The 17,575-nt window shown below is 35.6% G+C and overlaps 1 protein-coding gene across 1 annotated transcript in view; it reads left to right on the top strand.

The window, feature by feature from the left end:
• ADCY2 (adenylate cyclase 2) overlaps positions 1–17,575 on the top strand; it is a 206,652-nt gene that overhangs the window by 155,961 nt on the left and 33,116 nt on the right. The window contains exons 15-16 of the mRNA XM_027878943.1: positions 4,954–5,038; positions 14,352–14,489. Of these exons, the coding sequence (XP_027734744.1) occupies positions 4,954–5,038; positions 14,352–14,489 (223 nt within the window). The remainder of the gene's footprint in view (positions 1–4,953; positions 5,039–14,351; positions 14,490–17,575) is intronic.

Genomic DNA, 17,575 nt, shown 5'->3' with positions numbered 1-17,575 from the left:
AACCAATTAGTGTAGCTTATTAAAATATATCATATTGTCAGTGAACCCTAGGGGGATATAAGGAAAGAGTCCTCCAGCTTGTAAAAACATGATCTCATTGTAACATCAGAGCAAAAGACATGTATGCTTTATCATTTTCATTAACAAAATGTTAAATGTCTTATGATCTTTTATAGAGCTGTGTATTAAGTTGTAAAAGCAAAAGTGTAAAATCAGATATTACCAACATGAATGGTATTCAGCTTCAAGTGGTCTGTGGATTATTTAAATAGATGCAAAAAATGGAAAACAGAAAGTCAAGATATTATACAGGCACCTGTGTCTTTGCTGGAAAACTGGGAGCATTACAAAGAGAAAATAAAAAAAATAAAGTTGAAAAGTCACCAGTGTATGTAGTAATCACAGATGTAGCTCAAATTGAATGTAGTCCGATGCTGCAGATGTTATTCCCTTCTAAAATTCTATCTAGCCTTTTTCTTTTCTTCCAAAAGTTCTCCAGGATTTCTAAATGGTGATCTAATGAAGACGGGGAGATGAACTACACCTGTCATTGGGTTTTATTGATTCACTTTTCCATTAATCTGGTTTTGCAGTAGTGTAATATCATTGATTTCTGTGCAGGCACGCTGCCTGCTACTTAAAAGTACATTTGGAGATATTTGATGGTGAATAACATCCAGCAAGTTGCAAGTACTAAGTAATGTCTTCAAGATCACAAGACATTTATTTCAAAGCTGAAATAATTTATTAATGTTTTAATTTTCCCGAGGTCAGTAAACTGATGTGTTGTTTTAATAATAAACTTTACACAAAGTGGTAACTATAAATTTAATCAAGTCAACAATATCTTGGGGTGAAATGTGTAATGAGGAGTAGGTCTTTATTGTGACATTAAAATAAAAGCAAATCTTGTTCATTACATTTCCTTGGAACAGGCCTTCAGTGGCTCTCTAGCATTCTTCATTTATCAAGTGAGAAAAGTATCTTTAATAATTCATTACAACTGTACATTCTTTATTTAAGCAAACAGTCAACTAACGTGGAATTGGTAGTGTTGGGTTTTTTGAAATGCAGACTGTTGAACTGACGAAAGTATATTTCTATTGAACAGGAGATACTTCTTGTGCTACTCGAGTTAAGGGATTTATTAGGGGCTACATTTAACATTCTTTCTGAGCCTTCAGTCTCTGAGCATGCTGTGCTCAAAAAACTGTGTCCTTTTGTCCTGAGTCATGACAAACTAGCAGTCATCTCACTCTGTGCAGGGCAGGTGGTTAGGAGGCCCTAACATAGTATTTCCAATCAGGCACAGCTGAATTTCTTCATAGAAAAGGTAGTACTTAAAAACTTTGTCTGAAAGCAGGCAAGACAATATAAATGAAAGAAACACATCATTACTAGCTTTCTGTTCTGATTCAAAATAAATAAAAAAAATAAATAAATAAAACCAAAACAAAAACCAGTCAACCAACCAACCAAAAAAAGCCAAAAAAACCCCCACTACTCAAGTGGAGTTATAACACCCAACCGATATTTTTTAACACTGAAGCTTCCATACAGTCTCCATAGTTGTTTAATCCTTCAATGGCTTACTGAAAGCATCAGTTGAATTATGAAAAAAATAGCATTTTTAGGTACCAAAAGAGTCTGAATTCAGTATAATTGTCACTTGCAATGTCTTCATTATGATTTTATCACTTCAAGACAATTTGTAGTTCTGTAGTTCAAAACATGGACGTTCATTACCTGGCAAGCTAAGGAAATTCTCTACATGCCACTAAGGAACGTGTGGCGTAAGTCACATATTTCCCTAAAAGTTACAAAATTGTAGAAGGAATTCATTCTTTTCTGCATTTTTTAGTATCTTCACCTTCATAAATAAATTTTTATTTTTTCAGGTGCCAATTGAAATGTTGCCAACAAGATATAAGTATGTAAAAATAAAAATTTTTTCAATCCCATACCACTTGATAAAAATGAATAGTTCAAAACAGATATTTGCTGATGAAACAAGAAAAATATGAGAAGTATAGCCAAGATCATAAATTATTTAGAAATGGAACTATCTGAAGCCTGAGAACTTCCCATGCTGTCTCCTTCATGTTAAACTGTCTCACTGTAGGTTATGATCAAAGATTGTCCTGTCAGGGTTCCTGGTGGGGCACTCTAGCAGGTTGTTCCTTGAATAGTCGATTCCTCTTCCACTGAAGAGGAAGGTAAAAAGTTACCTGGCTGATGCGATTTCAGGTGCTCTTCTGACTAGTTTTCCTGACTCTGTCAGTGCATGTATTTGATGACCTGTGAAATGCATTTGATAACTCTACACAATAAAACTGAGATTAATTTACTGACCTGTACTGGTTTTGTAATGTTCCAGTAACAAAAAATAAATGCATGTTATATATTTCCTATGGTTATTGCTTCAAATGGGGCTTAGTTTTGGTGGCACTTAATTTTTAGTATTTTGTTTCCCTTTGTAGCATGTTCAGCCCACTTCTTTCCTTCTAGGAGAACTATGAAACTATTTTGTCTTAAGTGAAACAGAAGTCCTGTTCCCAGAAAAGTATGGGGTGTGGGAAGCAAAAATGCTGCTTTTTTTCCTCTGTTTTCATCCCTCAAATCTGGATTCTAAGATACAACTTTTCCTTTTTGTTATCCTCAGTCCTTTTCTCTTTGCCCTGCTCACCTTGCTGTGTAATTATTTTTCTTGTGCCTTCTCAATAACATCATTGATTATGTAAAACAGCTACAAAGACCTTTTGTTCTTGCATGTTGCCCGGGAGATTAAGTACTTTTTGCATAAAGCCCTCTTTATGCCATGTTAATTTTATTTCCCTTGCTCTCCAATTTCTCTCACAAACATCACAATTTCTTCTTCTAAAAGGATGCACTCCAAACTTGACTGATAAGGCTATTCTTGTGTTGAATTACTTTTTAAGGTTTGCAGGCTCCTTTTTTTATCCTTCATATCAGAGAAAGAATAGCAGTAGTTTGAAATGTAGGACTGGTTCCTTGAATGTTACTGAAGGACCTATATAATTGGAAGTGTTAATACATATATAAAAATTAAACCTGTTAGTTTTCTAACAGGCTTTCTTTCTATTTTTTTTTCTCCTTTCATCTCTTCTGTTGCTTACTAGATTTTAAATACCTGAAGAGTAGAGACTAGTTTTAAATATTCTGATATACAGCTTACTGTCTCAGTCTCATTGAGAAATTTTTGGAGAACATGTATTCATGAACAATAATGATTTTCAAATAATTTTTGAAAAAAATTCTTTTAATATTAGTATATGTTGTGAATTGCCAGTTGTTTGTTTTTCACCAGCTGTGCACATCAGCCCAAAATCTGATGATTAATACTTAACATATAAGAAGTTCTCTGAGTGATTGGCAGGGAAGCTCATCAGTTATTCTGCAAAATGCTTTTAATGGCATCAAATTAGATGGTGCTCTTAATGCTTTTTTGTTCTTTCTTGAGAATAGCTTTTATAAGACTGTTGTTAAAACAGATCAAAATGTTTTCCAATGCTTATATGTCATCTAAGGAAATTTATCCATATAGATCTACTCCTAGATTGTTGGTATTATAGTTTTATAGTATATTATAGTATTTTACATTTGAAAATGTATACATTTGAATTCACATGGAATCTCTAAAGAACAGAGATGTATGCTTTTATTAATTATGTGTTTTAATTCTGAATTGTAAGTTTATGGAGGCACTAACAAAATATAACAGATGTTATGGTTTTATGGAAATGCAGGGGATATAAAACTTATTTATAAAATTTCGTGCCAATATTTCTGGCATATAAGCTTTCATAAGATATTTGCTGATGCTCAAAGGAGTTGAGAGATGTTTTTTAGTTCTGTAAGAGTATCAATTCTGTGATTAAAACTGAAGGCAGGTACTCAGGTGAGGGACTTCATGACAGCACCTAGTTCTCTTCCTTAAACAATTCAGTTGATCTAGAGCTTCTGGTGTCCTCTTGGCATTCATTAAGCATAATTAAGTTCCACTGCAACTTTCCCTAGGCAGATGTGATACGAAGTTCTTGTGGTGCCCAATGGAGCAATTATGCTCTACTGTGGTGTTCATATAGAGACATTTCCACATTTGCAGAATAAATGATTGAATGAATATACAGATTGTTACTGCATCTCTGTTTCTGTTTACTGAATATCCAGGTGTGCTATTTTGGCTAGACCTTCCTATTTATAACACATGAGAAAAGCATGAACTAGAACACTGAGTAAGGATGATTTCAAGAAGACTACAGATAACTCTTTTGTTTTTGTTTTCCCCAATTAAAAACCTGTTGTTCGTTCTTCTTTCTTTGTGGTGTTTACTTTTCCTTCCTACCATGTCCTCCAAAACTTCAGAATCAGACTGGCCAGCCAGTCAAATTTGACCATTCATGACATATCAGTCATTATCAGGGCCCTTGCTAACTGAAACGCTGCAGGATCGCAGATATCTCCGCTTCTACCTGTGGGACACTGAAAACCAGGCAACACTGTCCCATGCTATTTTCTTTTTAGAGATGAATGTACATTACCAACAAGTTTACTTTGTATATATATTAGACTCTTAAAACATTATGAAATCAACAACATAAATCTAGAGCAATAAGGATCTTCTTTAATACAGGTTTCCTAAAGTCAAAACAAATTGTTGCTGCTGTTAATGTACCCTGTCACTTAAATTATAAGCACAGAAATTATTATTTTCTCATGGTAATACCAATTCAGGCATTCCTGAATTGAGAACACGGCAGGAGGAAAAGCCTGGTCACTTTTGGTAAAGATTGGAATTGTTTTTCCACGGTGTTGATGTTTGGAATTTGCAACTTGCACATAGTAATTTTTCATATCAGTTTTATAGACAAAAAAAGGTCGTGCTACAGCTGTGCAACAGAAAAATTAATACATGTTTTGCTTTTCTTCTAGAACATCTATTCTTGGAATTTCATTTGGGGCTGCATTTCTCTTCCTTTCCTTCATTTTGTTTATCTGTTTTGCTGGACAGCTTTTGGTAGGTATTCAAGGAAATTTAATCCATTAGTTGATGGTTTCTTTTAAGTAACATGTTCTGATTTTGCCAAGTCACTCTGTCTTTTTAGAGTACCAGTTAAAGGAGAAAGGCTGCATGCTTAGGCTTTTGTGGACATTGTTTTGTCCATGTTAATTTTCTGTAAAATGTACTCATTTATCTGAAAACCTGAAAATGCCAATGGAGTGGTTGTCTATATCGACATGGATAATCTCTTTCCCTTATAAAGCTGAATCCTCTGAAAGGTTTTCATTATTGTTTGATTGATTGCCTTTTCAAAATTTTTTGCTATTTTACTTGCAGGAGGTGACTCATGAGTGCTTTTGTTTGGGGAACTATGTATTTGTTTAAGTGTTGTGTAAGACCATTTTCTGAGTTTAGAGAATATTTCACCATAACAATTGGTTTGAGATATAAAAATGTTATAGTAAATTTCCAGTTTTGCTAATAAGTACTCCAGGTGTTATTGCAATACCTATTAATGTACGCAATATTATGCTGAATTTGAAAATTTAATTTAATTCAAGATTTAGGCAAAGCTTTCATCATTTCACAATATAATTTCCAAGTATTATTGTCCTCCTTTCAGGTATTCTCAAATAGATCCACCACATAACTCCATCTAAAACAAGGAGCTTCAGGATTTGTAAGAAAGTGAACACAATCTGAATTTGTCATGTAATCTGAAATAAAACTATCTGTATACCTGTCACTTAATCTCCACTTCTCCTTCTCTATGTTCCCACAAACTATCATAGAGAAAACTGAAATATCTTTTAAAAAAAGCAAAATATCACAAAGGATAGACTATACAGTAAAACAGTAATAAAAAGCAGTTAAAAAAAGAAGCAGAGAAATAGGATTTTATAATTTCCCCCTCTTCTCTTGTGAGGCTTGTAATCAAACAGGACATGTTTTTAAGAAAATATAATTAATGTACATTTCAGTTGTCTTTCCAACAAGTTATGGATGCTCCCACTACTCAGGAATTATCTGAAATATAATGAAACAATGTTTTTAAATATTTTTAATCACTGAAGAGAAGTCTTAGAGGTGTCACTGTTACTTAACAGCAAAACTTATTTCTCATGTAATGTCATACTTGATTGCTGTTAGTGACATGGGAGTAAAATGGTGATATTGGTGTACTGCCCTTGAATTAGCAAATTAAACCAATTCTTCAAGGAAAAGCCAGCCTTTTTCCTGTAGGTGATAGAGGTGCTAATGAAATAGTATCAAGAAGTGCTCAGACATATGCTCTCCTGGGGCTTTTATTTGTAGTGTTCCTTAGGAGAAATACAAACATGTAAAACATACAAACATATTTTTCTGCATGGCTAAGGAAATATCCCAAGTCAGAGTTGAGGAGTTTGCCACTTGAATAATGTCTAACAGCTACTTACAATGCCTTGTAATAGTTCCCAGAAATAGAAACCTGTTGTTGTGTTTCTGTTGACTTGCCAGATGTCATGTTCTAACCTAAACAACTTGAAGAGGAGACACTTATGTCTTTGTGAGTTCAGCTGTTCTAATACAGAAGCTATGCTGCTAAGAAGCCTTTCAGCAAGTTATGACCGTAGTTGATGCAGTGTTGTCCTTCACAGTGGCACCCTATGTTATATTTCAGTAGCATACCTATTGCAGTTTCTGACCCATAACTACAAATGTTTTCTTTCTAGAAGAAAAAGTCTAAAATTTTAAAGCGTATAAATATCAGTATCTGAGTTTTCACACTGCAATGTCAGTATTAACAGAAATCAGGCTTTATCACCCTAATGCTTATGTGGTTTGAGTTTTTTGGGGGATTTTTTTGCCAGTGGGTGTTTTTCATACCTCTTTTTCTAAAGAGATGCATTTTGGATTCCCTTATAGAAGGCATGTAGTAAATGTGGATATGTTTGTATGTAAATGCATATGCACATAATTACAGATTTTAAATTCACCAAATATCTCTCTTCTAAAAATGCACCAAAAAAACTGAGAATTTTTTAGGTCTAACTGAGCCTGACAGATGAACTGTGGTGAGTTAGCCTTGGCCATGGGCCAGGCACCCACCCAGTTGCTCACTCACTGCCTTGCTCAAAAGGATGGGATAGGAAAATAGGATGAGAAAGCTTGTGGCTTGATATAAGGCAGGGAGATCACTGACCAATTGCTGTCATAGACAAAGCAGACTCAACTTGGGGAAAATTAATTCGATTTATTAACAATGAAAATAGATTTGGGTAGTAATAAACAAAACCAAATATGAAAGCTGCATCATTACTCCCCCTATTCCAAATTCAGCTTCATTCCTCCAGACTCCTCTACTTCTCCTCAGGCAGCACAAGTGAGGGTTGAGAGTGGTTGGTACATTTCTGTCTGCTGCTGCTTCTGTTCACAATTTCACCCTGCTCTACATCTTAGAGTCTCCACAGGCTGCAGTTCCTTCAGAAACATCACCTGCTCCAGCATGTGTCCTCCATGGGCTGAAGTGTGGTTGTCTGCTCCAGCATAGAATACCTCCTCCTCCAACCTCAGCGTTCCCTCTACTGTTTCTCTCTTTTTGTTCCCTCCTCCTCTCTCTGCCCAACATTTCTGGCTCTTTCTTGCCCTGCTGTTCCCTGGGGTGCCCTATCACCATCCGGCCCCTGCATCTGGTCCATAAATTTCCAGTGGTAGTCAGATATTTACAGGACTGTTAACAAGATTATAGAATGGTTGGTACCTGTGGTGCAAGTGGAGACATCAAAATCTAAGTTCAAGTTAGGACACCTGGCTGTCACTGTGCTTGTCTCAGTACTTTTGACACTGCCCTCTCAAGTCTTCACCAATTATAAATGGCTGTCACCACCACTAAGTCACACAAAACCCAACACTGAACAAGTTTCTCCGATTTTCATTTCATTGGCAAGAGAAAAAACCCACCCAGATTGGAATGCTAAAATTACTAGCTCTTACAGAATTTGATTACAATATTGCAAGAGATTTATGCTCACTCTTTTGCTCTGAGTTTATTTTTAATTGATTCTGCTGTTCAGCAGCACTGGTGTGGTCCAGCTCAATCTAGTATGGAGTGATAATATTAGCCATTAAAGAAGAATAGGAATTTTTCCATCAAAGGTTGCAGCACCATAGTAGCACAAATAAGGAGACTTACAGAGCCTGCCTTTGAGATATGTCATTCCCTGCCAGTCTTGAGCCAGAAGGCATTGAACCTTCCTCCATCCTAGCTAAAATAGCATATGTCCTGAAACTTGAAAGGAATTTATATATTTTATGTTCTAATTACTTATTTGTGCCTATGCTTTTTTTGTAGTTAGTTTTTTAGATAATCACAGTATTCAGAATTAAATCTTAAGATTGTGAGTTGTTTTGGTAAAGATACTTTCTGGTTTATACTTTCATATTTTAAATGTAATCCCTTCTTTTTTATTAATTTTGAATATTTTTTTTAAATTTTCCTTGAGAGGTTTTCTTCCCAGTTTACATGCAGCAATAGGACCATTCAGTGATGGTCCTTTAGCTCACATATATTCTGTCTCTCGTCTCTTTATCTTCTTAAAGTACAGACAAATTCATAGAATGAGTGTGAAATGCCACAGACCTGGTAACTGTTAATGTGTTTTACGTCCTGATACAAGGAAGTAGACATCTGGTTACTTAAATGATAAATCAGAAAATGTAATGCAGTCAATAGAAAAAAAACACACCAAGCATGTAAAGGATAGATCTCTAGGGTAGCTGAGGTTGCTGGCCAAAGAACTATTAGTCTCGAGCAGATTTTCCTTGTGCATTGATTCAAATACTGTCTCAAAAATCTCTTTGCATTACCTGGGACATGCATGCGCTTAATTGATGCGACATACTCTTTGTGCCAGTTATTTTCCACTAATATGAAATAGCTTTTTGCTGCTTATGTTTATAACTGGCAAAGCTGTTTAACTACTTCAGCTAATAGGGAAGATAGAAGTAATGTCATCTCATCTGACCATGTTTATAGTTTCTCTTAAATACCCAACTGAACCATGGAATTAGCAGAACACAATACCAACAAAATAAACATCAGAAAATAACTGGCTCCACAGTTGAGAAAGATGGTCTGTTTTGAGGTCACCAGAGCATCTGATATAGTGTAGCCAGTACATGAGCAACCCTGTCCTTGCTGGAGAGAGCACATTGCTTATGCCACACCACTGTACAAAGAGTGAAACACAATCTTTACCTTTTTTTTTGTATTTTGCTCTAAAGCAACTGGCATTGGAACTTAATAGTCAGAAAGACTATATACACTTAAGGTAGTTAAAAACTCTGCAAGGAAAGGAATATCAGCACCAACACTACTTGGAAATTATTTTTGACCTGGAATTTTACCTCTGATGTGAGTGTCTCTTCATGCCAATACAGATGAAAAATCTAAGCCCTTTAGTTTCTTCTATTTAAGGCTTTGCTTGTAAATTACGACTAAACAGGATGAGGGAAAGCAGGGAAAACCTAGAGAGGCACTTTGGCACCTACAGCAGGGTCCATGAAAGAGGCTCATCAAACCTAAAAGTCATCCTGATGAGTTTCTAGCACAGGCACTACTACAGCAAATCCATCACCACTAAGTACGGTGTTCAGACTTCAGGAATTTTTGGAAATGTACCGATGTCAGTAAAAAAAAATCCTTCTTACCGTGTTTATGACGTTACATGATTGTGACCAGCTGGAGAACTTGCCCAGCAGGGCGAATAAGTTTCTTAGGTCTGTTTTGCTAATAACTTCTCCTTTAATATTTTTTGATGAGACTAGCTTGAATGTTTTAAAATCCAGCAATGCTGCCTTTTAGTGTCTTTGCCCAAAATCAGATTGTAAATTACTTCCAGATAAAGAGATATGCAAGTGTGCTTCCTTATAAGTCTGATAACTTTAACCATAGGAAAAATAATTTGCATGAAGTGTAAGTTGAGTAGGCTTTTCACCTGACTGCATTCTGTATGATTCAAAATGCCTGACTTAGATTTACAGGTGTCAGAGTTCCAAATCTTGGTGTTACAGTACTTATTTTAGAAGTACTTTGGTCCTCTTTATCAACATTAGGACCACTATGAAGTATGTAAAGTAAAAACTTGTGCTTACGTAGCAAAATCCCCCGTCTCCAAGCTTAAGTCCACTGCCAGCCAGTTCTTTGGGTTTGAACTTTGGTGTCTTCTTCAAGTCTGAGTGTAAACAAGCATGTGAAAAAAATCTGAATATTTTTTCTCTTGATTTTATTCTTTGTAACATCAGTATTGGTAAAATACTAACTTGTATTTGAATGCAAAAAGAAAAGAACAATAATAGATTGATAGAAAATGTGATTCAATGGCTTTCTGTAAATAAGGGGTCTTCAGTGAAGATGTTCCAACCTCAGCTAGCATGTGAAGAAATGTGACAGCTCTTATGACACTGTCTTTCATCTACAACATAGCTGTCACAGTTAATTCTCTCACCAACCAGTTCCTTGATCTCACTCAGGAAGACAGCATTCATTTTATTAAATGCTGAAGTAGGTTTCTGTATGTGGAAAGACAACACAGGATACATTTTAATGTCCTGAATATTCAAAATAAGTTATTACTCACTATCATGCTAAACTGTCATATCAGATTTAACATGTTCAGATGAAAAGGTAATCCATTAGTCACCTCTCATACTACAAATACCTATTATTTCTAGTTGGCAAATGATAAACACTGAACTATATTCTGTCAGCTCCACTTAGAATAAACACAGAACCTCATGCTACTGAGATCTGGTGTCTTATCCTACTTTCATGCTTTCAAGAAATGATTACTTTCTTCCTTAAGTCTCATGCTCCATTTTATTCAGAAAATTGCCAAGGAGACATAACATTTACAAAAGAAAGTGCATAAATCAGCAAAATAAAGCTGCATAATTCTGTCAGTGCTATTAGAAGTCTGAATTTAATGATCACCCTATCACTCCAGTTCTGCTTCCAGAGGTTCCCTGAATTTTCAGCAGTAGTGAACTGCTGCAACAACTGCAGTTGTACTACATATAGACTGGATTTGGATTGCTGAAAAATGAAAAGAAGTTCAACAAATCTGTTAATTCACATAGAGACTTATTGTTCAACAGTGCATTATTTCCTATTTTCCCAGGCTTAAAGATTTCTAGGGTTTTGTCACAAATTCTCCTTTAAGGACCCTCACTGGCTTAACAAACCCAGTGGGCATGACAGATGTACCAAATAAACAGTGGTCTTCCCCCTCCAGAACTCAGAGCTGTGCATTTAACAGCCTGGTAAGAAATACATCACTGAGCTATGGTATGTTTCTGTTTGACAAGTGGAAATAACTATCTACAACTTTATTTTTGAAGTTGCCCTCTAACACCACTCAAATATTGTTTGGGTCAGAGCCATCAGTATCTGTAATTTTAGCAATAGCAATGAGAAGAATGGAATATTGATTAATCACGTTGACTGAATGATACATTGTTTCTTGAAATCTGTGTTGTTCTCCAGACTTTTTCGTAGTGATAAAGTTGCCTTTCTTTTTTTCTTTAAGGGTAGCAGAAAAAGAGCTTTTTAAAGAAATGTAGAAAATCAGTCCAATTAGTTCCTCCTTGCTAAAATACATTAGCAAAGTCCCCTTTACAAAGTGACTGGCTCAAACCTTGGGTCTTTCCAAACATAAATCTCCTACTTGCCAGGCAGTTCTGTCTAAATTTAACTAGTGGTTACACACGCACTTCCTCCCCACCACCCTATGGATCTTCCCAGGGACTGGTCTGAGACACTTCAGCTGCTGTTACTCAGCCCTCAGGTGCCTCACATATAAGATCTCTCTCAGGGGCTGGCACGCATCCTATGCTACTTGCCATCTAGTCCAGCATGAAGTTTGCTAGCGTGCTCACGCATGCAGGCACTTACACAGTAGATGGTTAGGGATAGAATTTAGTAACCATATGCAACAGACTCATTTAGACAAGTGTTTACCTGCAGCCATTTCCTATCATCCCCTCTCTTGTCCATTTACCTCTGTTTTCCTCCTCCTGTGTCCTGTCCCTTAAACATCATGAAAGTTTTCCACATACCCACAACGCCTTTAAAATACACCATAATGTTTTACACCATCCCAGGTATCTCTCTGCCCCATTGCAAAAGAAAGTATCCTGTGCCAACCCACTATCCTTTTAGGCAGAAAACACTCTTAGTTTGGAGGGAATCCTGCAAAGAAAGGTTTTTTTCATTGAGTTGTCTTGGTAGGTTTCCCATGAGAAACCACGGCTGCAACATTCTCCTCCAATAGTCATAGGAGCAGCAGATTCAGTGATTTCTGTTCTTCATTGATGAGGTTACTTTGATTCCACCATCTGTCATTGTTCTTTTGATCATCACCAGGTCTTTGTGTTTAATTTGATTAGTCTCTCATCAGATAACCTAAAACAGGTAAAATTCATAATAAAATATATCTGGTTTATACCAGATAATTTATTTTCATCATTAGCATATTTTCTTGGAATTTCCTATCCTACAGGTTTTCCTTACACAGTATAGCTCCCTGTAATGTGATTCAGAAAGAAGAACACAGTGAACAGCTTTACCTATAGAATTTCTTGTCCTCTTTATATTCCTCATACTTCCTCAGTGTACTTGCCTAGTTTTGTCCTTAATACAGCTTAAACTATTCCAGCTACTTCTAAATTTACAAGAAAATCCCTGAACAATGTAGGTAAAGTTGTAGTAAAGCCCCAGGTGAGCTGTAATAAAGGCAAAGAGGAATTTAAGGCACGACTTCATGACTGTTCTAATTTGCTGTAAGTCCGTGCTCACTGACTCATTGGGTTTTAGGCAGACTAGACAGATAACTGAATGATTCATTTGCACACAGATCCATTCCCTGCATCCATTGACACACCCCCCCTTCTGTAGCAAAAGCAATAATCAAGGCTTTGTGCTTTTTACTATATTAAAGTGGGAAGAATTACAAAACTTTTCTAAAATCTACATGCGGAGTCGCGTTATATTGCGATTTGCTATGTATTAGAAGAACAAAGTTTGGAAGTTTAAAAGGGCTTTTGAGTAGGAATTTTTTGCTCAAAAATGCAGGTTCTTTGAGTTTATATATTTGTGGTTTTTTAATATGAAAGAGTAATGTGTGTATGAAAGCTGCCTGCATTTTACCTCTTCTTTGTCCATCCTTGAGATTCCAGTGATTGTTTTAACCTTCCAAAAACTGAACTAAGAATCTTTCCAATCCAGTATGCAAAACTCCCTATCATAAAAGGAAATCTGAATATTAGGAAGAAATTTTTTACAGAGAGAGTAATCACACATTGGAATGGGCAGTCCAGGGAGGTGGTGAATTCACTGTCCCTGGGGGTTTTTCCTTAACTTTTCATTACCTTTTTTACAGAGGTTTCCCTATAACTGAATTTGACATTTTGAAAGGGCACAAGATGCTTCTAGGCAACCTTATCTCTTCATTGCTAAAGTTTTGGGAAAATTAATATTTATTGGATGTGTCACAAATTGTTGTTTATTCTGTGTGAGCCTCTTGTGTCTCTAGGCACTGTACCTGTATGAATGGAGCCTTTGAAATGTGTTCTTGGGAGCAGATTAAATTAGTCAGTTTTTTATTGTTAATTTCTGTCACTATATAAGAAAAAAAATTCTATTCATTACATAGTCTTTGTGTCAAATTTTAAGTCGCATTGTTGTATGCTTATTTACTTTCTGGATAGTTTTAGGGAAGGTGGATTTGCTTTGCGGATTTATTTTTCATTTAAAATTAATTATCAAACAAGACTTCAAACAAATGAAAGCAAAACCCAGACACTGTTCTGCTTTGTGGACTGCCAAGGATGTATCTATGTATATAGCCTTTATTCTCTGTCAAAGACTTTTCAGAGTCATTATCTACATTTTGATGTTTCCAGAGGCCACTAAATATGACTCTTTCAATTGAGGCAAGGCAGGTCAGTTCATTTTCATGGGTTTTACTGATATTAAAGGTAATGACACTGCTATGAACTTTGTATTTGCTATTATTAGTAGTATCTATAAAATGTTTAATAAGGTACTTGCAAATTAAAATTATTTAACAGAATTGATATTATGGCACATATTTTAACTAAATTTGCCCATAGTTTTGTGTATAATCATGTTCTGTAAGTCTTGTGAGAGTATAATAGTTGAATAATTCTGTAGAATGTTTCAAGATTATTGCTGCCCTCAATCTTGATCCTTCTTAATTCTACTCTTTTTAATACTCATTAAATATGCTAATGCTATTTTTTTCCTCTTTTCTATACCATTTGCACTTAGCAATGTAGCAAGAAAGCATCGGCTTCATTGTTGTGGATCCTGAAATCATCTGGAATAATTGCAAACCGTCCTTGGCCAAGGATCACTCTTACATTGACAACCACTGCTATAATATTAACCATGGCTGTATTCAACATGGTAAGGGACAAGGGATAGTTTTTCTTGGATTTTTCTTTTTTCTTTTAAGATTTTTTTCTTGGTTTTGTTCATTATTTGTTTAGATGTTGAATTTTTGGCCCGTGGCTATGCCAGGAATCTACATGATAATGATTGCCAGAGACAGAAATGGAAAGCAGAGCAACAGAAAACATACTGCGCAATGGGAGCCTCTGCAAAAAGAATGCTCAACAAGAGCTCAGAACCTGGCTAGATATGTTAAAGATAATTATTATTTATAATTGATAATTCCAGGTTTGAATTGTGCAAGTCCCTTGATCATCTATGCACATCTTAGAAAAACAGAGCATTGCTGAAAGAGCGAGGTATCTCCTCACAGAATGTGTGGAAGACTTCGTGTGAAACAAACAGCTCTGTTCAGTTTTGTGACTCTCCTTCACTGATCCCAACATTATCATAATGTATACACTTTTTTTATAATGTATACATTATTTTTTAATAAGAAAAAAATTCAAAATTACATCAAATATACTGAACTACGAATTTGTTAGGACTTATGTCTACTTTAGTCATTTCAACCTGTGCTTTTCTCTCCCGGTAGGGAAAATCCATGTAATTCTATTATTCCTTTGTAACTATAGCAAATACAGATTAGATCTGTCGTTAGTTTACCTAAAGCATGAATCTTAATGATCTTGTTTATTCTCGAGAGTGTGTTTTCTAATGAGATAAGCAGTATATGGAATCAAAAAACTTCCTTTGTTTTGTCCTGTTGGCTAGGGCTGTTTCTGTTCCTAAACCTGTGAAGGTGTTCCAGTTCAGTTCTGTATCTGCGAAATACAAACTCCTTAATACTTATTTAGGTAATGTTTTCATTACAACATTAATGCATAGGTATTAGACATATTTCAAGTGAGTGAGATTCGTATTTCAGTGCTTTTGAAATTGCAACTCTAGCTCTTCCTTGAGTTGCTGGTACTTTTGAGGCTCAGAAAGGACTCAGAGATTGATAATACCTACTCTGTTTTGATTTGTTTCCCCACAACATTTCAGGGGACTCTAAGTCAGTCATTTTCTACTGTAAGTACTAGGCTCATCCGAGGGCATTATGTGGGCTTTATGTGTAATGCGGGCTTTTAAATGTGAACAACTGAAATTTTTGGTAGTACCTTTTCTCTGTTTTTACTGTTGAATTTTTCTAGTCTTGTTTTTGTTGGTTTTTTGATTTTTCTTTTTCCTGTGTTTTCAGAGAAGAGAAGATAGACTAAAAAATTCCATTTTCAACATTTAAAATTTACCAAATTGATTGCCTGTGTAAAGTTGGTAGAGGAGAAACTCAAAGAAGCAATGGCTGGAAGTGAGATAATAAACTCACTTTTCAGCAATGATAGCAGTTAGCAATGGGAACAGTTATTCTGAAAAGCTGTTGATTCCCCATGACCTTTTGTCCTCAGCTCTAGACTATATGCTTTTTTAAATTATAACCTTCGGCCAGGCAAAAGTTATTTATATACAACAGGATAAAACCTAGAGATGGAGTAACTTGTAAAATGAATATCTGATTAGATTTTCTCTTATTTTGAATTCTATAAATGTATAAGAGGAAAAGAAAGAGCCTACTTGGGTTTAAAGTATACTTTGAGTTAGAATTCATGCATATGGTTATTTATTAAGTTAAAAAAAATGTAAAAGGAAATATGGTCAGCAACTGTTTTTTGCTTAGACTGAAGTTCTACTAGTGTGTACAGCCCACTTTAAATTTGGCCTTCAACTAGTGAAAGACATTCTAGCAAAAAAAAACATTGGTTCAGTACATTATTTTTAGAAAAAGATTTTAATTTTGTTGGCTCAAGTCCAATTTTAGGTGGACTAAATGTTGTAGTGAAACCCAGTAGGCTGTATTTTAAAGTCTTTGTACCTTATCAGTAATGTTAGTGTTACAAATAGTCATGTTCCATGATATTCATGAGATGATAATTTTAAGTACAGTTCCTCCCTTGAAACTAAACCTTAATAGTTTGACTAGCAAAAATGACTTTAAGTGTGATTGTGAAATTTGCATTTCCTTAACATTAATAGCAAATTGTGGGAGAGACTCTGAAGTATCATTATTATATCTCCAAGCAACATCTACTTAATAGCAGAGTCCATTAACTGCATTTATTTCCATGAACCCTTTCAGTAGAAAAAGGCAAAATGTAGCCATCAAGATTTAATGGAGATAAAAAACATCTAACCATCCCACACCTAATAAATCATAATTAAGACTAAAATGTCAAATAAAACTCAGTCTTTATGGTCATGGAACACTGGAAAAGAATGGAGATGCAATTTTACCTCAAATTAGCTGTTTCAGCAGACATCTGAATCTAGTCTTCACATCTGAGAGGTATATAGTTATGATCAGTGGAGAGAAGTTAAAAATCAGCTAATATATGACGTAGGCATCAAACACTTCTTAGCTGAAGGGAGAGATTGAGCATTAGATCTGTTGATATATAGACAGTAGGACAAAAATCAGTGGCTGAGGAAAACTGGTTTTGTCAAGCTGACCGTCTTTAAACCAAACATGAGAAAGTATCCTGCTGGGAGCAATCCAGACATCTCAGAAAGATGGTAGGACTGCATGACTGCAAAGGGTTGATACTTGGAAGCTGAATGAATGACTGCATACAATGATTTTGCCTCACCATCTTCTGGAATTCAAGTGATTTCAAGAAACATGGCATGATGAAAGAATCCTGGAACAGCTCTTGGTTTCAGTGACTTCTGCATCAAATGCATTAATGGTTCTTGACACAGCAACAGGCTATACTGTCCCAGGAAGGTTCTCTAACTACCAACCTAAAGATTTGGGATCATAGAATCATAAAGTAGTTTGGATTGAAAAGGAGGACCTTAAGAGGTCATCTAGTTCAACACCCCCTGCCGCAAGCATAGACATCTTCAACTACATCAGGTTGCTCAGAGCCCTGCCCCATCTGACTTTGTTTCCTGGAATGGGGCATCCACCACCTCCCTGGAAAACCTGTTCCAGTACCTCATAACCCTCATCATAAAAAAAAAGGTTTTTTTATATCAAGTCTGAAACTACCCTCTTTTAGTTT

The sequence above is a fragment of the Empidonax traillii genome, unplaced genomic scaffold, assembly GCF_003031625.1.
Source record: "Empidonax traillii isolate 1590-97213 ecotype Southwest subspecies unplaced genomic scaffold, ASM303162v1 scaffold48:size2401408, whole genome shotgun sequence".
NCBI classification, from domain to species: domain Eukaryota; kingdom Metazoa; phylum Chordata; class Aves; order Passeriformes; family Tyrannidae; genus Empidonax; species Empidonax traillii.
Note: the sequence above shows the minus strand (reverse complement) of the source record. Positions and strands in the feature narration are given on the sequence as shown.